The sequence below is a fragment of the Nicotiana attenuata genome, unplaced genomic scaffold, assembly GCF_001879085.1.
Source record: "Nicotiana attenuata strain UT unplaced genomic scaffold, NIATTr2, whole genome shotgun sequence".
Taxonomy (NCBI): Eukaryota; Viridiplantae; Streptophyta; class Magnoliopsida; order Solanales; family Solanaceae; genus Nicotiana; species Nicotiana attenuata.
This window is the reverse complement of record NW_017670581.1, coordinates 79148-90243: the sequence shown is the minus strand read 5'-3', so window position 1 is coordinate 90243 and position 11096 is coordinate 79148. Positions and strand designations below refer to the sequence as shown.

The 11096-nt window shown below is 34.0% G+C and overlaps 1 protein-coding gene across 1 annotated transcript; it reads right to left on the bottom strand.

Moving 5' to 3' along the window:
• Positions 1–1567: 1567 nt before the first annotated feature.
• LOC109241202 (FT-interacting protein 1-like) lies at positions 1568–4710 on the bottom strand. Its single transcript, XM_019407916.1, has one exon. It carries the CDS (start codon positions 4035–4037, stop codon positions 1680–1682), a length of 2358 nt encoding a protein of 785 aa, XP_019263461.1. The 5' UTR covers positions 4038–4710; the 3' UTR covers positions 1568–1679.
• Positions 4711–11096: the final 6386 nt, after the last annotated feature.

Below are 11096 nucleotides of genomic sequence, written 5' to 3'. Positions count from 1 at the left end.
CAACAAATCCTAGATCCGCCTCTGATGGGCAGATGCCATCTAAGAGAAGTATTTTTGTTATTTTACGCCTACCTACCGAGTTGGAACAGAAGTGTTGCAGTAGAAGATATATGGTTTTCTTTGTATTAAGGAAAATAATGAAAAGGGTCTCTTTTACTCATCAAGCAAATCTTGGGTTGTTTCTATCTGATGCTAGTTAAATCTTCTTTGAACTTCTGTTTTTTAAAAGAAATCTTCTTTAAAGTCTATCAAAATCTTTAGCTGAATGTAGGGATGGCAAATGGGGCGGGGCAGGGCGGGGCGGGGCAGGGCAAAGCTTTAATGGGGCAGGGCAGGGGAGCATCTAAACAGGACGGGGCAGGGCGGGGCAGGGCAAAACTTCATTTAAAAAAAATTTAAATAGGGCAGGGCAGGTAGCAGGTCAACGTTTTACAGTTTAGGATCGAGAGTTATTTGGCATGGCCTTCAAAGGTTTAGTTTGGAACTGTTAGGCATATTTAATCTTGTTATGAATTTAAAGAATTCTCCAATACTTCTTTCACGTTATTTTGGAGATTATACTGGTCTTGTACTTCTAGTTTTATGTCTATAAGATGCAATGACTGTGCGTTGTGTTTATGTTATTAATTTGTGTTTGTCTTAACATGTGCAGTTGCTCCACCCAAACTAGAGCTAATTTTTTTGTATTTAGTATTTCTATTTCATCAGTTTTTTAATAAACTCTCAGTACTATCCAAATAATAGAAACACCAATCAATTAATCTACTAAAGATATAAAACTTGGCATAAATTCCAATACAACAGACGAAAGATCAAATTTTGATCAATATGCAAGCTCAATGGAAAAACAATATTTTAAATGTTTCAACAGAAAGTTGAAAAGGTAAAAGAAATTAAAAGCATATTGCAAAATAAAAAATAAAAAAAAAATAAAAAAGAATCTAAACGGGGCAGGGCGGGGCAGGGCTTAATAGGGCGGGGCAGGGTAGGGCAAAATTTTGACAAAAGACTAAATAGGGCAGGGCAGGGCGGGTCAAGGCTTGGCCTGCCCCGCCCTACCCTGCCCTGCCCTATTTACATTCCTAGGCCTGAATGAATTAGAGGGCTCAAGCTGTGCAGATGGTGGCAATGATTAGGTTAGCGTGTTCTTTACATGTACATGCCTTTGTTCAGCACTTACCATATTACAGGCTTGAACTTGGTTTACATCGTCCGTGTTTGATGCTGTGAGATCGAAAGATAATAGCAAGAGAAAATTGCACAAGTTCAATCATCCTTTCCATGGTTTGTTGTTTTGATGATCACTGCGAGGCCAATGGCCATATGCCAAGGTTTCTGCTTTTACATTTCTTCTTGTAAAACACTTTACATTTCTTCTTGTAAAACACTATACTCTTGCCGTTCTATGGCTTTCACTTTAACTAAGACTGTATTTAAAGGAAACTTCTTACGGTGATATGTTACATATACGTTATTTAATCAATGATTCTTCTTCATCTTACTATTCTGTTAATTTGCAAAGAATACTTCTTGGGACATTTCTGAGCATTTCATATTAATGTTTGACTAAAAGCAGAAAAATATCATAATCATACAAACTTTTGAAACAGAAAAATGGAGAATACATCACTGATGTTCAGCTAAAAACATTAAAAACTCGTCTACTTTATTTATTTGTTTCAGAGCATGCTATCAGCTCGAGCAGGCAATCTTCTGAAGAAGTTGATTGGTGGTGAAGGCATTTTGCTCCTGAATCTTGGGTGCCTTAGGTAAACCAGACCTGCAACTAGAGCTATGATTTTGAAAGGTGTCACATACAGTATCACTGCTGTGATAAGACAGAAGACTACGAAGAGGCTGGTTGCCCTTGGATCTCTCCAACTTAGCAGAGACTGGAGTCTCTCCCCTTGAGTTGCCATGTCCCCGATGACCGTTTGGATTCTACCAGACACACTTCTAAGTCTGTCATACCTCATTTTAACTATATTCTCAGCCTTCGATGTGGGGAAAGTGTCAAACTCTTCGTCCAGTTCGTCTGGGTTAACTGCTTCAGCCCAAGATAGTTTTGTGTCCATATGTGGAGGCTGCCTAGGTCGGGAGCGGTAGTTCCATATTCCAATGAGAAACATATAAAGGAATGTGGTTGGTAGTATTAATTCTGGGTAGCAGATCAATATGCAAAAGAGAACATGAACGAGCATAGTGGTGATTGGGTTCTTCCATTTGCAAACTTCTTCAAGCCACTTGCTCATGGAAATTACACCTGAGAACAGAGAAACGATTCTGAAGAAGTTAGCTTTACTTCTTCTCATGCTCCACATGTGGGAGTCTACATCCAGCATGTACTCCACAACCTCTTTGTGCAGTGGTGGCTCAGCTCGTCCGAGCCTCACAGCTACAATATTCATGGCCTGATATCTCAAACTGTCCACTTGGTTTACCGTGAAAGGATGTAGATAATGCATCTTTGGGAGCAAGGGATGGCCATAGAGATATATGATGTTTGCAAGAGACAAACAAGTAAATCTAAAAGCCAGTTGGAGTTCACCCATTTTCTTCACTCCAGATGGTTGTAAAACAAGAAGTGGATAAGACATTGTATAAATTCGATCAGTTTCTAGTGTTGATAATCTGATCCTTACCTTACCAATCCGAGAGTCCTTTCCACCAGCTGAGTTCTCCCCTCCTAGGTGGCCGTTGTCGAAGACACCCAATGTAATCACTGTGCAGGGGTCATAAACCTCCCACGTGTATTGTTCGTTCCATTTAGGACTCAAGCTATCAAGTATAGTTCTGGTTCTTACCCACTTCAATCCATATTTAGCCACACAATAAGCATCTGTGGTTTTTCTTCCATCCTTAGGTTTCATAGGGACAAGCCCTTGTGCACTCAAGATGCCTACTTCCAGGATTCCAACTGGTTGCTTCCACAACTGCCTTGCTGTTGGCCGCTGATCGCTGATATACATTGTTGATTCATCTAGTACATGGTATCCACCTTCAAGGCAACCTCTGAGATGGATTCTTGTTGAAAATTTGAGTTCATTCCTCCTGTCTCCCTCTAGAACTCCGAACCCGAACCTTTCAAGATTGAACCAGCGAGAATGAACTGCCCGGTGATCCAATCGCTTCTCAAAGGTGTTAAGTGGCAAGACTATCCTCCCCGCGATCTCATCTTTGGAAGGATCGACCTTACATTCGATGGTAAGTACCAATTGCTCCTCAAAAGGCTCTGCAACCACAAATAATAGGTCTTCATTCCAGAAAGGATTAGTTGTTCGTGTTTGGCATACTTTGGTCTTTAGTACCTGCTTCCCGACTTGAGACTTCACAAATACCTGTGGGGGTTGGCTTTTGTCTTGGGATTCGACATCTTGCGCTTCAATGATATTGACTCTCAGGTACCACAGTTTAGGTGAAACATATACCTTTGATCTGACACTATGGACACCTTCTCCTTGAACTGAAGCAGCATCCGCATGCCATGCTTCTGAGAAGGCTTCATCTGCTTGGGTTCCCATCCACACTGCAAGCATGACCTCTCCCCTGACTTTGCTCTCCCCTCGGCGATCCACTAATCTATACCACTGAGGTGCCAAAGGGCTGTCAGGTGGAACCCTTGTAGGAACTTCATTCATGTCAAAAACTACTTTCCCTAGATAATCATCTCTCTGCACCATATCCTTGTCTCTTACAAAAACTTCGAGAATTGAAGACTGAATCTTCTCTTTTGAAAAAGCAAAGACTTGCTTCCATTCAGGGTTTACCTTCTTATCAAAGTGCTTTGTTTTGCCTTTATAGTTTCCAAGTTTCACCTCCACATATGGATCGCAACTCCCTGTTACTGGATTTGGCGGTAGGTCTCTTGCTTTCACAACTCGAACATAAAGAAAATGCATCTGTTCCACAAGATCATAAGTGCTTGTGACTCGGTCACTGCTAATCCATCCACCTCCACCTCGAAATCCTCCGTGTGGCCACCGTTCCCCAAGTTGAGGTTTCGTTTCTTTGGCTTTATAGTCGTCTTCAGCGCCCATGTTTTCCCTCGTCTAGCTCTCAAGTGTTCCTTAAGGAACTAGAGCCTTTTGTGTTTATTAGACTTGTGAAAACTATAGCAGCTTCAGCAAATTCACAATACCTGAAGGAGACGATTTGGTTGTATTCCAAAAACTCAGTTGCAAACGAAGAAAATGATTGGAACTCAGGACTGATGAACAATGTACTTGTTTGAGGACTGGACTTCCTGTGAAATCAGCTCTCAGGGATTTAATATTTCACTAACCAACTTTTTCCTGGAACTAGCTGAAATCTTGCCTTCTAGTGAATGTTGCTGATAGAAATTTTCTTCCTAATACTAGATGTTGAAGAAAAGGAAGAGTTGTTTCAGCTAGTTGGTATAAAGTTGGTGGTTTATTCGCAATCGTAAGTGAGGAATTCTGGATTTAATCCTGAGTTCAGCCCTGTATTCTGCCAGCTGTTGTACTTTAGATTGTAACCATGAAAATTGGCCTTTGGTAAAAAATGAATTGATAATCATGACAGAAAAAAGCAGAAGCATTTTGTGGTTTGATTAGCAAATTATGAGTGTGTAAAGATTCTTGAAAGCATGCTGGTAGAAAGCACACTAGCCCATTTGCTTCGTTTAAACGCATGAATTCCACTTAAATTAAGTACTTTCTGAGGTGTTGAAAATTCATATTTGGAAAAAGTAATCTTGTGGCACATCTCTAATGACAAAGTTAGTCTTTGTGGACTTGAAAGGAAGGGAATTTTCCCCTTTTCTGATTATGATAAGCCTTTTAGACTTTTAATGTTCTCTGTACTTGCTTTCTAAGATTCTTTGGCATTTTTAAGTTGCAAGATGCCTGAGTTCACCAGCACTTGTATTTCATACTGCTAATGTATGTTTTCAGCAGGAGCTAATGGGATTCCCAGAGCTAAAGAAGAGCATTGGAAAGGGTACTTGAGCATGTCTATAAAGATGCTTTTTATCCTTTATTCTCCAACTTTATTCTCTTATCTTTTATTCTGGCATTGATACTCTCCTTTTACTTGTTAAAGGAAAAATCAGAGATTCCTCCATTTTTTCACTTTCCTTTGTTAGGTGTGGAGATCGAGCATTAGGGTTGTAGGTTAGGAGGTGGTTGAGCATTTTTCTACTTCGTTCTGGATGTGAGGATAGACTGATAGGGGTTTGTCTTAGATTTCTAGTGGTTTATGTTGTGTTCACGCTATTCTCCCGTTTTTCTTTACTAGTTATTGTTATTGCGTTTCAACTATTTTCTGGTTCTTATAATGCTGTTATTATTTCTATGGTTTCTGTTGATGGTACTGATATATTGTCTCTTTCATCTTTTTCGTTTTCTTGAGCCGAGGGTCTATCGGAAACAACCTCTCAACTCCATCGGGGTAGGGATAAGGTATGCGTACATACTACTCTCCCCAGACCCCTTACATGTGGGATTTTACTGGGTGGTTGTTGTTGTTGTTGTTGTTGTTCTTGACGGCCTTTGTCTCAACTGTATTCTTTCCTCGCTCCTATTCGTTAAAAGAAAGTTGTGTTGTAGATTTCATTTAAGTGTAGCACGAGCCTATGCCATGAGAAAGACTGTTAAAACTTGGTCTCAACTCTAAAACTTTTGTCCATTGAGCATTTGATTCAATTCATAATGCCAACACGAGTAATTTAATTCATCACTACCTTATAAGGTGTCGCGAATCGCTTTTTCTTTTCTCTTTCTATGTTGTGAAAATAGAGCCAACATATAATGTATAAAAGTTAAAATTGGAACTGGATATCATAGTTCAGGGTCAAAAGAACAATCCCTAGAGGAAGGAAAGTAAAAAGAGATTGTTATGCAAATTCACTTGATGAAAGTGACTGAGATGTTAGCTTTCTCGGGGTCTTCAAAACAAACAGAAGTGTAATTTGATCAATAGCATTAAACTTAACCAAAAGATATAAATAAGTTTCTCTCTTGTGCAGTAATTTCGACCCCTTCACATAACCAAATATATTGGAATCAATTATGATTTTATAGATTGATTAAACATCAAAATTAAGAACGGAGTGAATTTTAGGAGAGAATTGATTGGAAAAAGTAGGTTTCACAAATAGAACACATGGAGTTGCATGCTTTGAGGTATTGTTAAATGAAAACTCTATAATGGCAAGTGTTTGAAAAGAAAATTTCAAATGACAACTAGGAATTCCACATAAAATCAGAGGCATTCAGGTGAACAACTTGCCTGGGGGATATAGTTTGCATGTCAGCTCAGTCATTTGCGTGAAGCTCCGTAATGCAATCTTATAAAACAGAACAACAATGTGAAAGAATTGAGAGAATTTATTTTATTTTATTTGAGAAGAGGTGAGAGAGAGAGGGGAAAAAAAAGAAACTTTATAACCTTTTTATTAAAGTCGAAAATAATTTTCCTCATATATATATATATATATATATATAGAAAAGGAAAGATGGCCAACCAAGGGTATATATGTCATTTCAAAAAAAATTATTGTATTGTTTGCATTTCTTAAATGCAAATTGTGTCCTCCTTGATATACGTGGACCCCACATTCCCTTGACCACATCACTCCTTTAAAAGTTTAAATGTACTATTGATTAGACTACTTTTGCATAGAGTTACTCCATGCACATACTCATTTTGAATGTTTTTTCTCATTTGATAAAATAATTAATTTTTGTTTTAGTCAAACTAAAAGTTTTCACAGAAAAAGTAAATTTTATTTTTAAATAATACAGCAACAAAATGAAATATAGACAAATATTTACAAGATTTTTACATTTACCCATTCTATTTTAACACAATTTAATAAATAAAATTAAAAGGTTTTCATGTATTCATACTATTTGAAGGTGATTTCAAACCTAAAAGTTTTATATTCAACTGTAATTTTAAAAATTATAGTTTGTTAAACCTTAAAAGTTAATTTAAGTGATGGTATTTGTTCATCTGTTCTAGGAGGTTATCTCTTATGTACTTAATTGATGTGAAAATTTGATTTATATGGTTTGAACTCCATTCTTCCATGATAAGTTTTCAACAATCTATAAATTGTCTTACAATATTTTATATTTTTTATTATAAAAATTAACATATGATAAATCTATAAAAAAAATAAAAATATTCCTCTTATATCCTTAATTAAGAAGAACTTAAAATCCCTATAATTTATATAGACGTCTATCAGATATTTATTATCTTATCACCAGTAACATCATTTTAGACGAGTTATAATAAAATATAATTTGAACTACTATATTGAATTACTACAATTTGTGTCATGTTAATATTTGTTTAGTGCAGTTGGTTCTCTTTGTTTGAAGTACTAAATTACCTCTTTAGGGATACAAGTCCCCTTGGAAGTTCTCTTTGTTGACTGTACTAAAAATTTCTCTTGATTTTGTTGTATACAATACATAAAGTAAAATCATAAGTTTTTTTTAACATTTTTCTCGTATTGTAAAGAATGATGTTGTTCGTTTTAACATTCATCAGGTAGCTGATTGTTCCCACTATTTGCAACGCTTGCAAGACCAAGTTGGATGTATTCAAAATTAGTTTACAAATAGATCGGTAAGTTTTTTATTGTAGAAAAATTGTTAATACAAATTACACGTGTACCTTTAATGTGTTATCTTGTTAAAAATTTAAATATAGTGGGAAAATAATACCATTCAATCAACTTTACAATTTGATGTTTATAGTTGACATTGATGTTAAAATGAGTTTTATACCACTATATTAGATCGGTTTTATGTTAATAATTGGAGCAACTTAAGCAGGTTATAATTTATAGTTTAATTTTTTGTAAATTATTAAAATAAATTAATTGTAAATTGTGATCCCCAATATCATTCTCTATAAGCTATTAAATCGATATAACAATGATCGATTTATTTATCAAAAAACTAATTGAGCACCGACAGACAACAATTTTACGATTACAATGTTGGGCCGTATACGAGCCTTTCCTCGTCTAAAAATTAACATATGATAAATATATAGAAAAAATAAAAATATTCCTCTTATATCCTTAATTAAGAAGAACTTAAAATCCCTATAATTTATATAGACGTCTATAAGATATTTATTATCTTATCACCAGTAACATCATTTTAAACGAGTTATAATAAAATATAATTTGAACTACTATATTGAATTACTACAATTTGTGTCATGTTAATATTTGTTTGGTGCAGTTGGTTCTCTTTGTTTGAAGTACTAAATTGCCTCTTTAGGGATGCAAGTTCCCTTGGAAGTTCTCTTTGTTGAAATTACTAAAAATTTCTCTTGATTTTATTGTATACAATACATAAAGTAAAATCATAAGTTTTTATTTTTTATTTTTTCTCGTATTGTAAAGAATGATGTTGTTCGTTTTAACATTCATCAAGTAGCTGATATTGAAACGCTTGCAAGACCAAGTTGGATGTATTAAAAATTAGTTTACAAATAGATTGGTAAGTTTTTTATTATAGAAAAATTGTTAATACAAATTACACGTGTACCTTTAATGTATTATCTTGTTAAAAATTTAAATATAGTGGGGAGATAATACCATTCAATCAATTTTATAATTTGATGTTTATATTTGACATTGATGTTAAAATGAGTTTTATACCACATAGTCTTTTTATGTTAATAATTGGAGCAACTTAAGCAGGTTATAATTTATAGTTTAATTTTTTGTAAATTATTAAAATAAATTAATTGTAAATTGTGATCCCCAATATTATTCTCTATAAGCTATTAAATGGATATAACAATGATCGATTTATTTATCAAAAAACTAATTGAGCACCGACAGACAACAATTTTACGATCACAATGTTGGGCCCGTATACGGGCCTTTCCTCATCTAGTATATATATATATATATATATATATATATATATATATATATATATATTTCCTCGTCTTTGGTGCAAATCAAACGCTGACGGATAGCGCTCGATTTGAGAGGCTAGATCAAGCTAAGCCTGCTTGGAATTCAGACATTGACTTCATCTCTCATCCTGATTTTATATAAAATATAAAGCACAATGATATATGACAAGAATAGAAAATTAAACTCGTAATTTATGTAACCGTGAAAGGGAAGATTTATGTGTGATATATTCCAAGAAAAAGTTATCTTATTTCCTTACTTCGGTAAGCAAATATTTAACTAGCCTCTACTTCGTAAATTTTTCACAGTTTCATTACCTCATATAGAGGATTAAGGCTGCATTTATGGAATCAATAAGTCGTTTGTTAATGAATCAATTTATTCTTTTTATATCGTTAAAAAGATCTACGAGTAAAATTTTACTGGATTGTTGGTGTTTGGTGTTGTTGTTATATTGTTAAAAGGAAGTAAGGAAGGTCCAATTGAGTAACAATGACAATGAAATCATTAAAGGTGACCTCGTGCATTGCAGTTCAGACTGTGACCTTTTCTTAGTTGGTTGTCCTTTTAAGGAGGAATTAATTTCATTTAACATAATTGTACAGCTATCGAATATGGGCCCTGGTAAGGTTATTTTGGTTTGGGCTTTCACTTTGATCCAATTCTTTTTGGGCTTGCATTATTTTCCAATTACTTCAAGGGAATATTGACACAAGGGTACTAGGGACTCTTATACAAATGTACCGCCCAAACAAGGGATTTTTACATACATATATACTATTGGAAACTTTATTACCAAAAATTTTCATGTTTAGTTAATTATCCGATCTAAATAAGTTTTGTCTACAAAATATATACATTCCACTTTAAAAGGCTCCCAATTCATTATTTGTGCCTTCAATCAAGGGATTTTAGTTACACCATTTTCCTTTTTTCTTTCCTCTGTCCCCTCTTCTCTCCAGATTCTCTCTTTCTCCCCATATCTCGAGTAAACAGAATGCTTTGAATAATAACCAATTTTCCAACTAAATCTGCTACTCTAACAGACTTTGCTCAAAATCCTCTTTCTTACTCTTCTTTTTTATCTTATTTATATATTCTTTAAAGTGTCAATAGATGAGCTAACCTTATGTACTAGTAAAGATAGTCACTGAATTGAATGATTATGAATTGGGAATTCTTTCCAACTATCTTATGGTCCAAGAAAAGCACGTGTTGCTTCGATCCAAAACCACTACAGTAGAATTAGCAACTTTTTTAATTATAAACTGCACCAATTAGCATCACTTAGGTGTTAAGTACTCCAAAAGTCTGAAGGTCTTTAGCCCATCGAGTACTAGCTTTTACGTAGCTAATTATTTAATCAATCATACAAGAGTCAACAAATTACTGTCGTTCTAAAATAGACTGGTTTTACGGACATCATCTGCTTGAGTAATTTAAAATAATTAAATATTCATGTTTGAGTTAAAATAACATTGACACTTGGACAGTAAGTTACAATGTTACTACTCTTTATGAGAAAATGAAAAACAAGAAAGAAAGTAAAATTCGAAGTTACCGTTACACCATCTTCTCTTATAATTAAATTCTTGCAATTCCTTTGCTATCTGTTCATATGGATGGGATAGTAGCGGTCGATATGTTAATTTCAATGTCGATAAAATTGTGATAACTTGGAGTCAAGTTACGACGCATTACTTTAAGCTATTACAGAGCATCTATCAATTGATATACAATTACAACTTTCATACATTATATATATCCAGTTATATACAACTACAATATCATACCATTTAAATACAATTTTATATAATATGTCTTTTGTATATTTTGTATCTGATTTATACATAGTAAAAATAAATTTCATACAACTAATTATATATTATACAACTTATCTAAAACTTTAATATATTATTTCTACCCAGTTTTATACAACAACAATATCATACCACGTAAATATAGTTTTTGTACAAATTTTATACAATATGTATTTTGTATATTTTGTATCTGATTTATACAATAGTAAAAATAAATTTCATACAACTAATTATATATTATACAACTTATCTACAATTTTCATACATTATTTCTACTCAGTTATATATAGCTACAATATCATACAACTTAAATACAATTTTTATACAATATTGTTCAACTTTTATACAATATATATATATAT

Coding starts and splice junctions, on each gene's coding strand:
- LOC109241202 (XM_019407916.1), bottom strand. CDS start 4,037: ATGGGCGCTGAAGACGACTATAAAGCCAAAGAAACGAAACCTCAACTT.